General features: G+C 39.2%; 1 protein-coding gene across 7 annotated transcripts in view; it reads left to right on the plus strand.

The window, feature by feature from the left end:
• The window catches only part of VEPH1 (ventricular zone expressed PH domain containing 1), a 200239-nt gene that overhangs the window by 18424 nt on the left and 160260 nt on the right, over positions 1–21555 (plus strand). For all 7 annotated transcript variants that reach the window (XR_011969144.1, XM_072618640.1, XM_072618645.1 and 4 more), the window contains exons 3-4: positions 6518–6733; positions 19753–19927. Coding sequence is in view for 6 of the 7 variants with exons in the window: in XM_072618640.1 (XP_072474741.1) it covers positions 6518–6733; positions 19753–19927 (391 nt within the window). In the remaining variant the exon portion in view is untranslated. The remainder of the gene's footprint in view (positions 1–6517; positions 6734–19752; positions 19928–21555) is intronic.

Raw genomic sequence — 21555 nt, forward strand, 5'->3', positions numbered from 1 at the left:
TGCTCCAAGCAGCTCCTAGTGTCCAAGTGTCATGGCAGGTGCCAATCTACGTTAATAGAGAGAGTTTCCACTCTGGGAGCTCCTATACCAATAAAATTACTAGTCCCATCTCTCCTTCAAACTAAAAAAAAATTATAGGTTAAGAACTTGAAGGACTCTAAGAGGTCATCAAGTTCAATCTGCTCATTTTACAGTTGGGGAAACTGAGATCCAGTGGCATACATTCACTTGCCCAAGGTCCCTAGATAATAAGTCATAGAATGGACATTCAAACTCAATGCTCTGTCCACTGAACCCTGCTGACTCTACTAAAAAACCAACCAACCGATCATCCATTCATGTAGGACGACTATGACAATATGTATGTTGTGCAGTGCAACAATTCTCCAGACTAGCCCACAGCCACGCAGGCAGCATATGTCAGAGGTAAGACTTCGACCCAGGCCTGCCTTCTAGCCGCTGATCTGCACTTCTTTGTCCATTTTACAGAGGATGAGACCGGGGGTCCCAGATGTTTGGTCATTTACCCAAAATTTCCCCATTAGCATATTCTGGACCTGGGACTCCCACTCGGGTCCTTCTCCTTACAAATCTCCTGCTTAAATCCACTGAATGCAGGATGCACTTTCAGCCCAGATGGTCGTGGGGCAAAATGCATCGATGCCTCTGAAAAGTAATCCGAGAGACTGGCCAGTATGGGCCTATTGCCATCTGCCTCACTAGGTGTCCTGTACAAGGGAAACAACAGAAAAAACAATACTATAAATAAATGGTCATTGTGTCATAAAAATTCATGGAATTTGAATGTGATATATGACCCTCCCTTCACGACTCCTGTCACATCTACTTAGCAGGGTACGTGGCCCACTTGTTCTGTAGTCAGCCTGATACCTCCTGTGTCCCTGCCTAGCACCCTCCCCTCCATCTCCTAGTATCCTTAAATTCCTTATAGTTCCATTTAGAAGCTGCCTTCCTCCTGGACACCATCCACCCGGAGTTTTTGTGTTGTCTTGGATTTGTTTATCTTTTTACATATTGTTTTCTCTCCTAAATCCCTAAAATTAAGCTTCTTGAAGTCAGGGACTGTTTTTCATGTTTCTCGTTATACCCAGGGTGCTTTCCACATAATAATCACTTAATAAATGTTTGCTAAATTGGTTTGAACTGAAAATTTAATGTGGTAACTACCTTTAAACATGATGCATGGGTGTGTCCATGTGTATTTGAGTGTGTGTATTTTAAGCCAGACATCTGGAGACTGCCAAAGGACCTGGGTTCGTATTATGGGGCTGCCAAAACATGAGTACTATAGCATGGCAATAAAAATAACTTTAATAAACGTGATAGAAAAAGCTTCACTGTGGAAGCTCATGTTCCAGCAGAAGGAGGAAGCCCTAGGAATGTCCTTGCAAAGCATCCGCTAGAAATGGAAGCTTCCAACATCACAGATTTCATTCAATCAGACTCTTTATTCACCAAGCCAACTAGACCAGCCCCCTTTATATGAAACTGATTTAAACTGTCCTTAGGTATGCAATCTAGAGAGGCCATCGTTCATGTGGGTAGCTGTTTGAGGGTTCTCTGGTTAGTCATTGGACAATGTATATCCAATTCTTTGTGACCCATTTGGAGTTTTCTTGGCAAAGATAATGGAGTTGTTTGCCATTCCTTCTCCAACTCATTTTACAGATGAGGAAACTGAGGCAAACAGGGTGAAGTGACTTGCGCAGGGACAGATAGCTAGTAAGTATCTGAGGCTGGATTTTTTGATTCAGGCCTGGTATTTGAGCCGCTGTGTAACCAACCTACTTGCCGTTCTTTGTCCCTCTAGGAATAAAGGACCATGGGCTTTATATTTCATAAATTCAGGACCTGAGATTGAATCTTGGATTTGCTCCTACTGACTGTGTGACCTTAAGCAATCTATTTAATCTTTCTTGCACTCAGTTTCCTTACCTGTAAAATGAGGGCATAAGACTACATATGACCTCTACTCCTAGAACTATGATCATATGATCTCCCTCCCTATCCTTCCCTTTTCCTTCCTCTGACTAGGGAACTTGAACAAGATGTGTCCTGGAATGTTAATCTGGAAAACCCTCTTTGCAAGGTCAGCTGCATGGCTGAGGTTGATCAATTCACTTCAAAGCCTTCAACTCTTCACTTAAGACGTTACTTAAAACTGTTAAAATAGTGTTTCTTTTTATCTTGCATAAATTGATGAAGAAAGAAGCGCAGTTCCCTTTTGAACCAATGTGGTTCAGGGGCAGTGGTTACACGGGGCACACTGTATTGTCATTGAACAGAAAGTCTGACAAAATTTGTGTTATTTTGATTTGGTAAAAATTCATTCTGAGTGATGTGATTTTTGAAGGAGCGACCTCCATGTCAAGTGACGTAAGAAGGGGTACAAAGAATGCACAGGGGATGGTGATCATTTGTGGAAGGAGAGAATTAACATCTAGGGGAGTAGGAAAGGTTTCCTCGAGGAGGTAGACAAAGTATTCTAAGAGGTGGGAGAATAATCCAGGAGGGATCCAGCCTATGCAAAGGCTTATTGACAGGAGATGCGGGGCAAGTGCACGTTGTGATAACATAGAGTGTATGAAAATCAGTAGTGCGTAATAAGCCACAGGTGGAGCCAGATTGCGGTAGGCTTTAAATACTGAACTGAGGAATTTGCATTTTGTCCTAACATCAATAGAGAGTCAATAAAGGTTCTTGACCAGGAGAGTGACATAGATTTACATTTTAGGAAATTTATTTTGATGACTGTGTAGGATGGATTGAAGAGTGGAGAGCCTAGAAGTCAAGAATCCCTCTCACCCCAATTTAGGTGAACCCCCAGAACCCATAGGGGTGCCAATGATAATATCTGCTACCATTGACCTACCCCTTGCAAAGCTATCAGACCATGGGATACATTGTAATTTGTACATTTACTTAGGATTCCTGACTCAGGTACTTGAGAAAGAACTTGGTGTAGTACTGTGTGATGGGGATTTCACAGAGCTACTGAAACCTCTGAAACCCAGAACTAGTGAGACCAGTGACTTAAACAAACAATCCTTCAGTGGAATGTACCCTTCTTGAGCTTAGGGACTGTTTGTTTTGTCATTGAGAATTGCCTACATTTTGTTGTGGTTGTTCATTCATTTCAGTCATGTCCAACACTTCATGACACCATTAGGGTCTTCATAGCAAAGATACTAGAGGCATTTGCATTTTCTTCTCCGGATCATTTTAAAGATGAAGAAACAGAGGCAAATAGGGTTGAATGGCATGCCTACGATCACATAGCTAGCAAGTGTCGTGAGACCCAGATTTGAACTCAGGAAGATGAGTTTTCTCTGATTCCAAATCATGCCCTCTATGCGTTCTACCACTTAGCTGCCCAGCCAGCATTTAGCACAATGCTATGTAACTATAATAGCCAAGCTTGGCCCCAGAGACGAGCTGACAACACAGTATCTCCTTCCCCTCTTTGCTGATGTAGGGGACTGCATGTGTTCTACTAGACACAGCCAACAAGGTGACTGCTTTGGCTCAGACACTTACTTGCTCTTTCTTTTTTCGTCTTGCTACTAGGGATTGATTGGATGGGCAGGCTAAAGAGGGATGTATTCATCAGACATTTATTGTCTATCACCTGAACTTCGGAGGAGAAAGTGAGGTTGGTGACTTTGCATGCCTCCCTCACTCAAATCCAATCACTCTCATGTCATGGCATCACCTCCCTGATGTCATGGTCCTCTTCAAGAGTGAAGGACAAACAAGTGTCTACTCTGCATATTATAGAAGCGGGGATTAAGCTGAGTCTTGAATGAAGCATGGGAAGGTCAAAGCTATAGATGAGGAGGGAGAGAGTTCCCGGAATATGGCACAGTCAGAGAAAATGCCCAGAGTTAGGATGTGGATTATAGCACATTCACACATATGAACTGTTAGTACTAATACAAAAGCAATGTAATCAACTTTCTTCTTACACTGTTGTACAGCTATGACCTAATGCTAGCCACTGGTTAATTTTGTTTGAATCATTGAGAATCACGATGTAAAGTAAACCAAAGCCCACTGGTTTTGCTGGATACATAGACATGATAAAGACGTGTCTAGGAAGTAAAAGGAAAAGATCCTCTTCCCAGCTTTAGTTATTTTTTTTTTTACCATGACATAATTTTTAAAATTTATTTTATTCTAAACTTAAGAAATAGAGCAAACATTTCTATAACATATTATAGAAATAGAGAAAAAATGATTGTACATGAAATTATAAGTTCATTATATACAACTTGCTATTCTTTTTAAATATGTAATATAGTTATCATGTAACTTTCTCTTTTTCCTTCCATCTGCCCACCCTAGAAATGGCTACCATTAGAAACAAATGTGTGTGTGTGTGCATGTGCGTGTGTGTGTGTAACAGTGAAAATGACTTAGTCACTCAAAGTTGTTCTTAAAACCATACTGCTATTACTATAAACAAAGTTCTCTCGGTTCTGCTAATTTTACTCCTCATTATTTTGTGCAAGTCTATCCATGCTTTTCTAAGATCAAGCTTATAATTTTTTATAGCACAGTAGTATTACATCATGGTCCATATGCTCCTTGTTCAGTCATTCCCCAACTGATGGGCATCCCCACAATTTCCAGTCCTTTGCTACCACGAAGAGAGCTGCTATAAATATTTTAGAACATAAAGAATCTTTTCCTTTTTCCCTAATCATCTTGGCAAACAGACCTAGTAGTGGTATTGCCGGGTCAAAGGGTATGGGCAACTTAATAACTCTTTAGACATATTTCCAAATTGCTCTGCAAAATGGTTGGATCAGTCCGCCATTCCACCAACGGTGAATTAGTGTTTCAATTTTTCCACATGCCCTCCAACATTTGGGGCTTTCTTCTTGAATTATTTTAACCAATCTGATAGGTGTAAAATGATATCATAAGGTTGCTTAAATTCTTATTTCTCTCATCTGTGATGATTTAGAGCATTTTTACATGCCTATAAATTGTTTTGATTTCATAGGAAAACTGCCCATTCACATTCTTTGACCATCTATCAAATGGGGAAGAACTCATATTCTTATACATTTAACCAAGATATATATATATGTATGTATGTATGTGTGTATATATATATATACACACACACACATATATATATGTATACATGCGTATATGTGTGTTTCTCTGAGAAACTGTCTATAAAATTTTCCCCAAATTTTCTACTTTCCTTCTGATCTTGGATACATTTGTTTTATTTGTACAAAAACTTTTGAATTTAATGGAATTGATTCATTTTATACCTCACACTGTTCTCTATATCTTGTTTGCTCATAAATTCACCTATCCATAAATCTGATAGGTAATATGTTCAATGTTCTTCAAATTTTCTTGTGATCTCTCTCTTTATAGCTATGTCATGTATCTATTTTGATCTTATCTTGGTAAAATATAAGATATTGGTCTCCACCCAGTTTCTGCCAGACTGCTTTCCAGTTTTCCCAAAAACTTTTATCAAATAAGAAATTCTCTTTTCCCCCAAACTAAAGTCTTTGCACAGGTCAAATCCATATTTATTTGCTGCTGTAAATTGCGTGTCTACTCTATTTTACTTATCTATTTCTTTTTTTTCCTTTACTTTCTATTTCTTAGATAGTGCCAGACACTTTTAATAATTACTGCCTTATAATATAGTTTAAAATCTGGTATTGCTTTAATCTCCTTCCTTTACATTTTTTCATTAGTTCCTTTGATATTCTTGACCTTTTGTTCTCCCAAATGAGTTATTATTGTCTTATTTTGTAATTCAATAAAATAATTATTTGGTAACTTACTTAGGATGGCATTGAATATATAAATTAGTTTATATAAATTAGATTAAAATGATCATTTTATGATACTGGTCAATATAATATTGCCTACTCATAAACATTTGGAAATTAACATTTCTCCAATTATTTATGTCTCATTTTATTTGTATAAAGTTTTAAAAATAATTTTTGTTCATATAGTCCTGGGTCCTAGCTTTAGTCATCTGTGACATCTCTACCCTTGCCAATTCACCTATATAAAAGATAAGAATACCATTTGGAGTGAGGAATCTTGGGGAACCAAGAGAGTTTCTTTGCAAAAGTTGTTAGAGTGAAGGTTGATTAGGATTTGATGTAATCCAGCCTGAACTTCCATCACACTGTGAAAAGTTCACAGACTGAAAAATCCTTGAGAAATTTGGGGATGCGTTCAATCAGGGCCCACCTGATTCTTCCCATTGTTCTTGACTTTATCTCAATAATTTCACCAGAGAGCACATACTTTTGCAAAGGTAGGTGAACTCATCTACTGACTTGAGCTTGGCTAAGTAGCTAGAAATTTTAATGGCCTACAAAGTCCATGAGTTCTAACTATTGGGGCAGGGGTTATTTGTTAGAAAACAGGCATGCCATCCCCTTGGCTGGTGGCCAGTGGGGTTAAGGAGTACAATTTATGGACTCTCTGTTTTCCTTACAAATAGGACTATTCATCCAATGGCAATGACCAAGCCGTGGTTGAGATCTGTATCACTCGCATCACGACAGCCATCAGGGAGACTGAGTCCATTGAGAAGCATGGCAAGGCCCTCGTGGCTCTCTGGGAATCCTGCTTGGAGCACAATCTCAGACCTTCAGGAAAAGATGAGGACACACCCCATGCAAAAATTGCTTCTGATATCACGAGTTGTATTTTGCAGGTAAGTTGCCTTCTCGTTGTGTAGTTCCATCGATCAATCAATACAAACCAATAAACGATTATTAAGCACCTACTATGCGCCAGACACTGTGCCCCCAGGAGATGCCGTCCCTGCTCTCGAGGAACTTAAAACAGTTCAGTCTTCATGACTTTTGCTCCTTAGGAATAAACGTCTTTCTCTTGGTTCTTCACACGCAGCTCTTCATCTCCTACTCTGGCTCTCTGCCATGCCCACAATGCATCCCACTTCATGTCTTGCCTCATAGATTCCTTCATTTTCTTCAAGACTCAGCCTCAGCATCACTTTCCAAAAGAACCTTTTCCTGTCCCTCCTATCTTCCTGGACCTTCCTTTCCTAACTACCCTGTATTGGACTGTTGGGTACGTAGGGTGTCCCAAAAGGCTTAGGGCAGTTGGTTTGCTTTGGTTTGGTTTTTTTGTTAGCTTCAATGGCTTAAAATGATTTTGACCAATGAAAGACGCAGTTTAAAACTGTCCTAAGACTTTTGGGACACACTGTATACCTCATATTTATTATGTATGTATTCTGTACTTGGATGTGTGTATTTTGTCTCCTCTGGTAGCAAAGAAGCTACCTGAGGCAGGGACAGTTTGATTTTTTTTTTTGTCTTTGAATCCCCAGTGCTTGATACATAGTAAGTGGTTTAAAATGCTTGTTGATTAAGGAACATAGTGCATCGGATATTTCTTCAGCTTGCTTTTCAGAAGACTCAATTTTCACTGGCTTGGATGTTGCAAGAAGGCCTCTTCATTCCTTCCATAGCTAAGCTAGCCGAGAAAATAACAATTAGTGCTTTGCCTTGATACTTCCAAAGACTCAGATTTTAGTACTAAAGGTATTTTCTTTGTGAATGCAGATCGCTGCTATTCCATTTCTACCACCCAGCATGGGTGTCAGCTACATTTTACTATACATTCTTCTTATCCCATTTGAGTATTGCCAAGGATAACTCCTTCCCTGATCATAGGATCATATATTCCATGCTCGAATGGGCTTTGGGGGCTTCCTTCTCCTGCTTGCTCAATTTATGAAGGAGGAAACTGAGACTCAAGGTAGATAAGTGACATGCCCAAGGTCACACAGATGACAGGTAGGATTAGAACCTAGATTCTCTGACATCAAATCCAGTAGACTTAGATTATCTGAACATCTATCACAGACACGCAAAGGCCAATCAACATACATGATTAACAGAAAGTGGTTGGGGCGGGGGGAGAACCCATTGGATTTGTACTGAGTCCTTGGATTTCATGTGTGGTTCTGTTATTTACCACTTGTATAAAATTGTCATCTGAAAACAAGGAGATGAGACTAGACGACCTCTAAGATCCCTTCTAGCTATGAATTCCTCCATCCTGTTATGTACAGAGCACTATGCTAGGCACTGTGGGGGAGTACAGAGAAGAGTAACATATGGTCCCTGCCCTACTGGAGCTTATAACCTACTTGGGATGTTGATGATGTGCTCCTGCAAATCTACTCATAGAAGGCAATGTGTATTAATATAGTAAGTACCAAATGAGGGACAGACACACACATACGTGTATATGCACATGTGTATGTATATGTATGTGTGTGTGTACAACACACATAAACATCTGCATGAAAAGCAAATATGAATAGCCAAATATGAAAACCCAAGGAGTACTTCAGGGAGAAGGTGAAATTTGATCTGGACTTTGAAAGATGAAAGGATTTGACTAGAAGGAAAGGAGAATGGGAAGTCATTTTTAACAGCATGAGAGGGTGATATTCCCACATGTAGATGACACCCTTCTTCTCCCTTGCTTTCTTGGTCTATATGAAGATCACATCTGCTCCAGTGACAGCTGATCAGGGTACATTCCTTTCCAACCCTTTTTATTTGTTGATCCACTTTTGCTAAATTCTTAGGGGTAAACCAACTTCCAGCTTCCTGAGATGTTTACCTACCCAGTTCTTAAGCTCTTCTTGTGAACATTTCAACAACTCACGTAACCTTCTAACACACCTGTTCATCCTTCAAGAACTGAGAGACAAACAAAACTCAGTACACCTCACTTTAGTGATAGGAAGGCTGCTGCTTTTGGTAAGATACCAGTGAATGGATATCCAGTTTTTATTAACTAGCATTAATTTATAGAGGCAGCATGACACAATGGAAAGGACCTGGAAGATTTGGGTCCAAATCCCACCTCTGACACATGACTATGGGACCTGGGCAAGTCACGTTAATTTCTCAGGTAGCTCCCTAAGATTATAAGTTGTGAAAAAGATGCCATCTGCATTGGTGGAGACAATTTCCTTATCTGAGATTTCCCTATAACAATAAAGTCATATATCCAGTGCTTCTTTCTTTTCAATTCATGCAAGCAGCTCTACTTGATTTTGATTCCACAAACATCATACCCTGTCCTGACATCCCTGCTTTCCAGCTTCCTTTTGTGTAGTGTTTTTCCCCATTAGATTGTAAGCTCCTTGAGGTCAGAGACTTTCTATTTCTTATTTGTAACCTCAGCACTTAGCATGGTGCCTGACACATAGTACACCCTTAATAGATGTTTATTGACTAAAAATAAGTACAGAGCTTCCATTACAAACATTAGGAAAAGGCTTAAAATCAAGACAACTTACCTAGAGGATAGTTCTAAATAACCAGGACTCCCCAGACTCACATTGGCAGCTACTGTCCTAACCAAGTCCTACAAAAAAGATGAGGTTACCTAGTTGCCTAATTCCTAAGAAGAGGCAGGATGTAGACATGACAACTTGAAAATATCAGTGGAATAACAAATTGAACTGAAAATTGCCTAGAATGTCCTTCAATTCAATCCAATTCCATTAAAAAATCATTTTCCAGAGCCTACTATGCACCAGGCACCGTGTGCTAAGTGCTGAGGGAAGAAAGACAAAAATGAAACAGTTTCCAACCTCAGAGAGCTAATATTCCATTCAGAATTGTTTTACCCGTTGGCCTTTCGGGGTCCCTGAAACCTATCATTAGAACTTAATTCATTCTGGCATCTTGCACCTAAGAATCACAGTTAGTATGTGATGGAAAGAGAACAAGTCTTAGAGTTAGTTTGAATCCCAACTCTACCAATTAGTAATTGTGCTTCTCATTCTCACTTACCTCATCTATAAATTGGGGGTAGTAATACAACAAACCATACAGAGTTGTTTAAGAGCACTTTTACTTTCTCTTGATGTAAGGATCCATGATATTATCAACATGGACAAACCCATTCAACCTCAAACTACCCATGCCTATTGTGGGAATTTCATTCATATAGTTCCATAACTCTTCCATGGAGAATTAACTCAACATGGTAGAAGCTTTCTCTAGGTCTTTTACCATTTCATGGATACCATTTCTTGTGGACAGACTGTTGACAACCATCTTAACCTCAGGAATCTGTTTGGTATGAATGGCTGACCCAGCACAAGCAAAGGGAGTTGTAGAAAAAGAGGTTTAAAGAAATATAGAGTTGTCATATATGATGTAAGCATTCATGTTGATGGTTCTGGTTTGGTTCTGATTCAGTGGAGCTGGGTTCCAAGACCTTCCCTTGTCTTCCATTTCCTCTATGGTGATGACACTCAGATGGTGACAAATGGAGAGTCTATCAGGTCTGAGAAGGTGGAATCTGCCTTTGGAAGGGGTTTTTGTAGGGTCAAGGGGAATATGAGAGTCCACATCTCCAATGTAAAGCCTTCCATTAATGCAGAAAACAAAAAAAAAATCCTTATTTTTTTTTTAGGTTCTTACAGGGATTACTCTCCATTAGCATCCTTCAACACCCAGTAGCTAGGAATCCTACCTGCTGTAGAGCCTAGACACTTCCCCTTGCAATCCTCTCTGTTCACTCAGGTCTGCTCCTTCCCTTGGAATGTGTATCAGTCTGACCCTAGTACACACACCAGGACAGCTCTGGCCTCTCCATCTACCATCCCTTACTTGCTACAATGAAGTAATCAGTCTTCATCATATTAACAAGGACTTGTCCTCCTCATTTTCTGATCATAACTATCCTTAATGGTGTCTTGCTTCTTGAACACGAGTCATCCTTGATAGCATCAGGCCCCCTATTCACTCCATTGCCTTTTGGGTTACCCACTATTTTGATTTTTCTGAGATTTTGGTGTTTTGTGATTCACAACTATTCTGGTGATGGTTGAAATTCCCCAAATACAATTTGATCTACTCTCTTCTTCCTATTAAGGGACTACTAAACAGGAAGCTCCTCCAGAAAAGAAGCTGTAATTATTCTCATATAAAAAATTAAATATTCCTGGGAAAGAGAGGGTACATTAAGCTATTAGCCATTAACATCTAACTGTAAATTGGTTTACAACTAAAGTTTTACCTGGGTATAGGACAGGACAAGATATAAGAGAGAGAGAGGGAAGAAAGGATCAAATGATTTACTTCAATTTGGGGCTACAGGTAGAAGACAGATAGGGTAAGGACACTGGGTACCTAGCAAGGAAAAGAGAAGACTCCTCTGAGAAGTACAAAGAGGGACCAAAGACAAATTTTGCTGACTTTGCCCAGAGTTTGTGGTCATTTTGAGCTAGTGAAGATGATACAAAGGTCCTTTGTAGGACTGACATTTATATTTAGTTCTCCCTAAATTCCGATCAAGTTTTGGGTTTGTTTTTTTTTTTTTTATTGCCCTAAATACCAACAAAGTGACTCTCTCCCACTTCTAATTTAGGTTGTTGTGGGAAATAAGGTTGGGAAAACTAGAAGACTACTCATCCAAATGATCCATTCCTTTCAATTTTTCAATAAAATAAACCAACTGGTCAATTTTCAAGAATGAGACACTCAGCATTTTTTGCTTGTGTTAACAGGGGGAGGCAAAGGCAGTGATTTTCTTCCATAAACATTCCCAAACACAAAATGCCTAAGCAGGCAAAAGGTCAGATTGTCCTTACCATTGCTCTGACTATCCCTCTAGGTTTCTTTCCTTTCCAGTTTGGGAAGAGAGCTAGCAGGGGGCAACATCTATGACAAAAGCAACTTGTTTTGATGGTAGAGTCACCTATAATAATAGTAACAACATTTACGTCATGCTTTCTATGTGTTGGGCACATTGCAATGATCATCTCATTTGATCCTTACAACAACACTGGATGTTAGGTGCTATAATTAGCCTAAACTAAGGAAAACAGGTGTGTAGTGGCTTGCACTATATCACATAGCTAAGAAGTGTCAGAAACCAGATTGAAACTCAGGTCTTCCCTATTCCAGACCCCATGCTCTATCCATTGAGTCACTTTGTTGCCCCTTCATGAAACATCTGCATGAGGCAGATTTCAATAAGTAATTATTAAGCTCTTACTGTGTTCCAGGCACAGTATTAAGTTCTAAGATAGAAGGAAAGTCAAGTTTGGGGAACTGAGGAAATTCCCAGAATGTTAACAGATTTCTAAACCAGGTTCTTCTTGAAGCTTCTAGGAAAATGCAAAAATAAGATTATGTCACCGCAGATCCACAATTGACTTCAGGTGGTAAGTTTAACCCTGGGGAGAGCCAAAATGAAAAGAAACACATGACCAATAGGTTGTACATTTGTAAATTCAGGTGATAGGAAGGCTAGAATGAAATCCTTTAAATACCATGGTTAGCATTTCATGAAAGCCAGGATCAAACAAAATTAGAAATTTTCTTAAACATCAGTTTCAATCTTCTCTACCAAGCATCTCCCCAGAGCTGTTTACACAAGGCTAGAAGTCAGATTCTTTTCTTCTTCCCAGTTCTTTGCCTATTTCTCTCGGTCCCTTTCTTGCTCACCTTTCTACCTCTGAAGCCTTAAAAGGTTGAAATGTTAAATAACTTATTAGATTTGAAGGTTTTCAAGTCATTGAATGTATTCAAGCAGAGGGTATACGAGACAATCCAGTAAAGTGGAAAGAGCACTGAACTTAGATTTAGAAGACATGGTACTCTTTGTGACCTTGAATAAATCACTTGACCTCTCTTTGTTGTTGTTTTTCAGTAATTCAGTCACATCCAACACTTCTGACCCTATGGACCGTAACACACCTTCTATCCTCCAGTCTCTTGAAGTCTGTCCAAGTTCATGTTCATGTTTCCATGACACTGTCTATCCATCTCATCCTCTCCCACCCCTTTCTCCTTTTGCCTTCAGTCTTTCCCAACATCAGGGTCTTTTCCAATGAGTCCCATATCCTCAAGTATCTAAACTTCAGCTTAAGTCTTTGACTTCATAGCCTCAATTGATTTTTTTTAAATATTAACTTATTTGATCTCCTTACTCTCCAAGGGACTCTCAAAAGTCTTTTTCAGCACCACAATTTGAAAGTGTTTATTCTGTGGTACTCAGCTTTCCTTATAGTTCAACTCTCACAGCCATATATTGCTACTAGAAAAACTATAACTTGGATTATATAGACCTTTGTCAACAAGGTGGTATCTCTGCTTTTTAGTACATTGTCTTGATTTGCCTTAGATTTCCTTCCAAGGAGCAAGAATCTTTTAATTTCATGGCTGCAATTGCCATCTGCAGGGATCTTTGAGCCAGAGAATATAAATCTGACACTGCTTCCATTTCTTTTCCCTCTATTTGCCAGGATGTGATGGGACCAGTTGCCAAGATCTTAGTTGTTTGTTTGGTTTTTTTGTTAAGCTTCAAGTCAGTTTTTCCACTCTCTTCTTTCACCTCGTCAAAAGACTTCTTAAATCTTCACTTTTTGCTATTAGACTGGTATCATCTGCATACCTCATCTTGTTTATATCTTTCCAGATAACCTTAATTCCACTTTTTAATTCCTCCAGCCTGGGATTCCACATAGTGTACTCTGCATATGTTGAATAAATAAATAAAGCCTTATTGTACTCCTTTCCCGATCCTAAACCAGTCAGTTGTTCTATGTTCGGTTCTAACTGTTGCTTCTTGGCCAGTATACAGGTTCCTCATGAGACAAGTAAGATGATCTGGTCCTCCCATATCTGAGGACTTGCCACATTTTGTTGTGATTCACACAATCAAAGGTTTTAGTGTAATCAAAGAAACAAAAGTGTATGTTTTTGTGGAACTCCCTCGCTTTTTCCATAATCCAGCAAATGTTGGCAACTTGATCTCTGGTTTCTGTCTCTTCAAAAACCAGCTCGATCTGCTAGTAATTGTGAGTTCACATGTTGCTGAAGCTTAGCTCTCAGAATCTTAAGTATAAACTTACTGGCACATAAAATGAGTGCAATTGCTCAGAAATTTGAACATTCCCTGGCATTGCCTTTCTTTAGAATCGGGACACAAATTAATCTTTCCCAATCCAGTGACTACTGTTGAGTTTTCCAAATTTGCTGGCATGTTGACTGCAGCACTTTAACAGAATCATCTTTAGGACTTTAAAGAGTTCAGCTTGAATTCTATCACCTCCACTAGTTTATTGGTAGCAGTACTTCCTAAGACCCCACTGGACTTCATTCTCCAGTATGTCTCGCTCTAGATCAGTAAGCACACCATGGTGCTTCTTGGGAATGGTATGATCTTTCTTCTATATGTCCTTTGTGTATTCTTGCCACCTCCCCTTTATCTTTCCTGCTTCTGCTAAGAAGCATGTTACCATTTTTGTCTTTTATCATGCTTGAATTTTTGTCTTTTATCATGTTCCCTTGATATCTCTAGTTTTCTTGGAGTGATCTCTTATCTTTCCCATTCTATTGTTTTCAACTTCTTCACATCACTCCTATAAGAAGCCTCATCTCTCTGCTATACTTTGGAACTCTGCATTCAGTTAGATACATCACTCCCATTCTCCTTTCCCTTTCCTCCTTTCCTTGCCTTTTTGTAAAGCCTTATCACATGTCATTTTGCTTTTCTTTTTCTTTGGAATGTTTGTTGTTGTTTCTTTCTCCTATACAATATTGCAACCTCTGTCCATAGTTCTTCAGGCATTCTGTCTGGCTTCGTCCCTTAAATCTATTCATCACCTCCATTTCACGTTCATAAGGGATGTTATTTAGGTCATACCTATATAGTCTGATGGTTTCTCCTACTTTCTTCAACTTACACCTCAATTTTGCAATAAGAAGCTCATGATCTGAGCCATACTCAGCTCCAGGTCTTGTTTTAATGGACTGTATGTTCTCCACCTTTGGTTGCAAAGTATATAATCAATTATCTTTTGATTTACTACTTCAGCATTCCAATTCCCTACAATGAATGTGCCATCTTTTTTTGTGGTATTTCCAGAAGATGTTGTAAGTCTTTATAGAACCAATCAAGTGTGGTCTTTTCAGCATCAGTGGTTGCAGCATAGACTTGTAATGGTTTTGAATTTGAATGTTTTTCCTTCAATTCAAACAGAAAAGCAGTATTGGAGTATAATCATAGAATAAAGATGTAGCCCTTCTCAGCAATCAATGCAAGGACCTTAAAACAATTCCAAAGGACTCATGGTGGAAAATGCTATCCACATCCAGAGAAATCTATGCAGTCTGAATACAGAGTAAAGCAGACTACTTTCTTTTTTTTGTGGTTTTGTTTTGTTTTTATTCTCCTGGTTCCTCCCATTCACTCTAATTCTTCTATACAATATGACTAATGTGAAAAAAAATCCTGGAATGATACCTGTTCAAATCCAAGGCAAGCCCTTCAATACTTTTGACCTCTCTGAACTTCAAAACTTGTAGTAACTATATCCCAGAAGTATTGTGACTAGGGCACTCTAAATTGTAAAGCACTAGGGGAGCATGAGCTGTGAAATGTCCTTTTGTAGAGTAGATCCCATCCTGGAAGGAGAGCTTGGATGAGATGACCTCCAAAGTCCCTTCATACTCTAACATGCTATGTATGACCCTCTAGCACCAAAGAGAGTATGGGTGAGTGACATGGTCTGGTTCAGCAAATCTCTTAATACAAAAACAAAGAATTTGTCGAATCATGGGACTCTCAATAGCTTTCAACCAATCCCAGTTAACTTACAGAACTCATTTCCTCAGAGGTGGTGACAATTCAAAATAGCATCCAGTTCAAGATAAATTTCTGGACAGTAGGAGAAATGACAGAATTTTCTGGAAAAAACATTTAGATTCAGAGGCCCTGGATTCAAATTCTGCCTCTGTTACTTGGGAAAGTGACCTTGGGAAAGTCACAGGCACAGTGCCTGGAACACAGTAGGCATTTAATAAATGTTTATTAATTTGATTTGATTTAGCTTCTCTGGGCATTGGTTCCCTCATCTACAAAAGTGGGGGATGTTATTGGCCTAAATTAGACAATCTAATTATTAGAGGTCCTTTCTACTTGTAAAACTTCAACACTACAGTTAGATCAAGGATTTGCCACATATAATAAGGAATAACCTTAGCTTAATCCCCCGTTTCCCCCTCTCTGAAACTAGAAGATTGAACTAGATCGCTTAGAAGTCCTTTCCAACTCAAAATCTGTGATATGTACATTTATTAGCCTTCCTACATCCTTGTCTCCCAGTCCACCTTTACTCTTTTGGGGAAAGTGGGAGAGAGAACCTAATCCACAGATCTGATTAACAGATCCAGAAGAGTCACAGATTAGCTGTATACCTTCAGGCAACAAGGAGAAAGCTCCATTTCCCCCTTCCCCCACCCATCTGCAATTTTCCCCTTTGTCAGCCAGATGGCACCATAGTGGATAGAGTGCTAGGCCTGGAATCAGGAAGACATTTTCCTGATTTCAAACCTGGCTTCAGACACTAACTGTGTGACCTTGGACAAGTCACTTCACCCTGTTTGCCTCCATTTTCCCATCTGTAAAATAATTAGGTGAAAGAAATGGCAAACCACTTTAGTGTCTCTGCCAATAAAACCCTAAATGGGGTCACCAAGAGTCAAACATCACTGGAAAACAAACAACACTAATGAAGACCATATGAGGCTTCATATTCCAAGGGCCTGGGGATACAGGGCCTGCTCCCTTGAGGATCCTGAGGATGTATTGTGCACATAACTGATCTGGATTTTTGGAGCTTGCCTTCTTAAATAAAATTATAGGAGTAGAAGGCCCTGAAAATACAGCTAATATAAGCCTGTGGTTTTATTGGCTATTAACTGAACAGGAGTGGACACAACCAAGTGACAGTCTCTTCATAATGGACTCTCAATGCAGCAGGACAAAGATACCCACAGTAAAAGTAATCTGAAACACAGTTATCTCTGCAGGAATCTTTGGGGTCAGAGTAATTTCTGGGATTGATGGCCTGGAGACCATACACCAAATCAAAGGCTCCATCAAACGTCTTTGGTTGGGCTGGTGGAGCAGAAACCTTCCATATGCAAAGCTGTGCTTCTCCCATCTGCCCAGAATTCATTCAGGGGAAATCTACCATTTTAATGTAAGAAGTTATTTTAAAAAGACTTTTCACTGGCTTAGTGGGTCTTTTATTGCTAAAATCTTCTGTCATCTTGCTTTCTCTAGAGGCAGTGGGGTCTAATGGGAAGCATATTGGATTTTGGAGTAGACTGACCCAGTTTCAAAATCCAACTCTGTTACTTATCAGCTGTGTAGGAAGTCCCTTCCTCTGGGCATCAGTTTCCTCACCTGGAAAAGGAGAAGGTTCATTCTGTGACACTTCAGATCCCATCCAGTTCCAGGTATAGGTTTTAACTTCTCTGCTAAATTCTGAATCTGTCTGTTTCATTAGGACAAGTAATATCCCAAAGAATAAAGCCATCGTAAGAGCAGACTTCTTTGGTATTGAGTATATGTTTGAGTGGGGAAGATGAAGAAGGGATCTGGGGTTCAGGAAGACCTGCATTCAAATCCAGCCTCAGAACCTACTAATTGTGTCTGACCTTGGGTAGATCACTTCACTCTATTTGCCTCAGTTTCCTTATCTGTAAAATGATCTGAAGAAGAAAATGGTAAACCACTCCAGTATCTTTGTCAAGAAAACCCCAAATGGGGTTGTGAAGAGTTGAATGTGACTGAAACGACTGAACACAGCAGGAGCTAGAAAGCTCAGCCTCACACCAAGGCCCCTGGTGTGCCATGGTGACTGCTTACTGGCATCCCGCACACACCCCCAGCTCATCGTATTCTTCCTCTTGATTTTGATGCTTCTGTCACAGCCTAGCCTTGGTTCTTTGGGTCTTGGTTGCCTACCCCCTTTCTATCACCCATAGAAAATTATCTCCAAGAAAAATTGTATTGACAGCATCTCCATAAACTACACATTGATGGTCAAAAATAAACAAACAAAGTGGTTGATTAAAAAATGTTTGTTGAATTGAATTCACCAAAATGGTTTTTCAGAAGGGAGCAACATTAGAAGGGAAAATTTAGGTCTATTTTGGATTGGTCAACAAACATCACTAACAATTTTAGAAAAAGGGGCAAAATGAAATCTGGAATCTTAATGAAAGTTGGTTTTACGTCATTTTTTGTATTATTGTAATAAGCCCAACTTTCACAATAAATGTTAACGCACATAAATCTACAAAGAAGTACTAAATTTGAATTACTTATGTTTGGATGCCACAAGAGTCAATTTAATACGTTAAGTTAGCAGACAGGCTTCGGATCAGGAAAACTTGGCTCCAAGTCCCATGTCTGACACATGATGACTATGTGATCTTAGACAGATGCCTTAATTTCTCTATCCCAGGCTGCTCTTGAAAACTATAAAGTATAAGCAAGTTTCCAATCTGAATTAGTGGAGGGAATGTCCACACTGAGAGTTCATCCACACCTATGAATGAAGCCACAGTTCTACAGTTAAGAGACAAAACCATTATGATGAAGAAAAAAATAGCTTTTCAACATAATGAAAATTAATTTGCTCAGGAGCTGTGAAGGAGCCCAGGTCCCCTTACCTATTAATGATCAGTTTTTGGTTTTGATTTTTTTTTTAACAACCTTTTGCTTTTCTTTTCATGAATGGGACTTTATGATTCATGTCCTGGAAGATTAGGCTTTGCAATTTACATGCCAGAGGAATCCTGATAAATGACTGTCTTTATGTCTATGTCCTGCAAGCTAGTGAATTTTTGGTCTTTATATTCCAGATCTGAGATGTGGAAAAACTGTAGCTTAATTAGTCTTACTTGAGAATTATCTTTAAGTGGAATCAAAAAGGTTCATGCACTTAGACTTCAACAGGAAGGTAATTTTTACCTCTCCATTCACCTTCCCACTTCAGTGCTATCTGCCAGATCCACAACTAGAACTTGATAACTAGGACCTTGTCCCAGGTATCAAAATTTAGAGACCTCTAAAATTTAACATTTGCACTTCTTCAGAAATAACTAACTGTAGACTCTAGGTAGTAAGAGTAAAAAAAATTAAAATAGGAAGCTACCTATGTCTTATGTTGTTAATAGCATCTATCTGTGAGCTATTATGGCGACTTATTCTCTCCCCACTCCCAATCAGCTGAAACTATCTTAATTACTTTTATTTTATTTCCACGTCATGAATTACAAAGTTATTCAACGATTTTGTGTTCTCATCAAACTCATCAGTCCCAGCCTTGACTCATTCCTGTCCTGGCCTTGCTCGCAGCACCTTCATTAGACTAGTCATTTTATAGCTCTTTAAATTTACAAAATGCTTTAAATCTTAAGTCACTAACTAGCTGGAGTGTTTCTGGCTTTGTGGTCTAAGAAGCCTGGCCTGGGGTGAGGAAATCTCCTTCTGGAGAGGAAATGCCCATTATTGCAAAATCTGAGAAACAAAAGTGTTGGATTTGGAGTCAGTAACATCAGAAGACTTCAGTCCCAATCCTGTCCTACCACTTAATATCCATCTTATGTGGGGCAAACTGTTCCCCCACTCTGGGGCTTCAGTGTCTTATGTGAAATTGAGAAGTTGGGCTCTAAGGACAACATTAGACTGTAGAATCTCAAGTTAGGTCTAACAGTCCACTCAACTGACTTGCCTCCATGCTTGTTCATCTATTTTCTTTTAGGTTTCATTAATTCAAATTTAACGCTTATAGTATTATCAAACACAACTTTTTGAGTGGTCCTTTCATGGCTCATCATCTGTTGTTCGCTTTTATTTCCTCAGAATTACAATCGACCTCCTGTGATGGCATTAGCAGTCCCAGTGGCAGTGAAATTCCTCCAGAGGGGTAACAAGGAACTCTGCAGAAACATGTCAAGTTACCTATCCCTGGCTGCAATCACCAGTCCAGATCTCCTGGCTGAGCACACTGATGCAATAGTAAAGAGCATCCTGCAAGGTACAGTGGGAACCCTGAACCTCAGATCATTTTCTTAGGGGGTTTTTCAGTAATTGAATTCTCTGTGCTTAAAAACAATCTGGTCAAGCTGAACAAGTGTTTTATAAAGAGAAGCTTTTTGTGTAGATTAAGTATTGTTTGAAGGGCAGCATGTAGTAGAGAAAAGACCTGACTCTCAGTCAGGAAGAACTGGGTTCAAGTCTTGACAATGACACGATGTAGTTGTGTTAGAGGCACTGTACCACTTAGTGTGGTACAGTGGATAGAGCCTTAAACCTGGAGTCAGACAGATCTAAGTTACTGATACTGTGTGACCCTGGGCAAGTTGCTTAACTTCTGTCTGCCTCAGTTTCTTCAACGGCAAAATGGGGATAATATTAACACCTATCTCTCAGGATTGTTGTGAGGATTAAATGAAATGACATTTGTAAAGTCCTTTGCAAATCTTAAAATACTATGTAAAATCTAGCTAAAGATAAAAATAATAGTATCTGTTAGGAGGAGCAAGAACCTACCTCTTAGTTTCCTCAAAACTCTTTCTAAGACTGTAATTACACAGAAGCTGCTGACCTGCATTGGTGAAGCGCTTCTTTCCCTCCTATACATGTTCCATCAATACCAGGAGTGGTTCAAAATTGATGAAATCACAGTCTTAGTTCCTCCTCTCTCCAAATATGCAGTGTATCAGCTGCGCTCTGTATTCCATACGCTTTGCCAAATGAGCACTCGATTTCCAAAGGAAGGAAAGAATCTGTTAGACCAGTAGAATCAAAATATGTCACTGAGAAGTTATTCCTGCATCTTTAATTTTAGCATTTTCAATGCCCATTTACCCTTTCCTAAAATCCTGAACTCTTAATTCTAATAATTTCCATTTGAGGTTTTCTCTAATTTATCCTTATATTTTATATGTAAGTAGTCATTTGCATATTGTCTGACCCATTACGTAGTGAGCACTTTGATGGAAGGGAATGTTTTTGCCTTTCTCTGTAACCCCAGCGTTTAGCATGCTGTCAGGTACATAGTAGGTTCTTTATAAATTATTGTTTACTGACTGACTTCCAATAAAGTTTAATCATCAAAACTCTGTTCACTGACATTGTCATTAAAATGGGAGGCAGTGTGTATAGGGTCGTGTGCTGGATAGAGCGTCAGGAGAGGCTGGGATTTGAATCCTACTTCTCTGTGGCCATGGGAAAGTGACTTTACTTTTCCAATCCTCAGTTTCCTCATGTATAAAGTGAGGAGAATGATAGTTATAGTCGCTACCTCACAGAACTGCTGAAAGAAATTTGGAACTATACCCAAAGGGCTATAAAACTGCGAATATCCTTTGATTCAGCAATACCACTTCTTGGTCTGTATCCCAAAGAGATCATAAAAATGGGAAAAGGACCCACATGTACAAAAATATTTATAGCAGCTCTTTTTGTGGTGGCAAAGAATTGGAAATTGAGGGGATGCCCATCAACTGGGGAATGGCTGAACAAGTTGTGGTATGCGAATGTGATGGAATACTCTCATTCCATAAGAAATAATGAGCTGGCAGACTTCAGAAAAAGCGGGAAAGACTTACATGAATTGATGCTAAGTGAAATGAGCAGAACGAGGAGAACATTCTACACAGT

Source organism: Notamacropus eugenii, chromosome 6, assembly GCF_028372415.1.
Source record: "Notamacropus eugenii isolate mMacEug1 chromosome 6, mMacEug1.pri_v2, whole genome shotgun sequence".
In the NCBI taxonomy this organism is placed as follows: Eukaryota; Metazoa; Chordata; class Mammalia; order Diprotodontia; family Macropodidae; genus Notamacropus; species Notamacropus eugenii.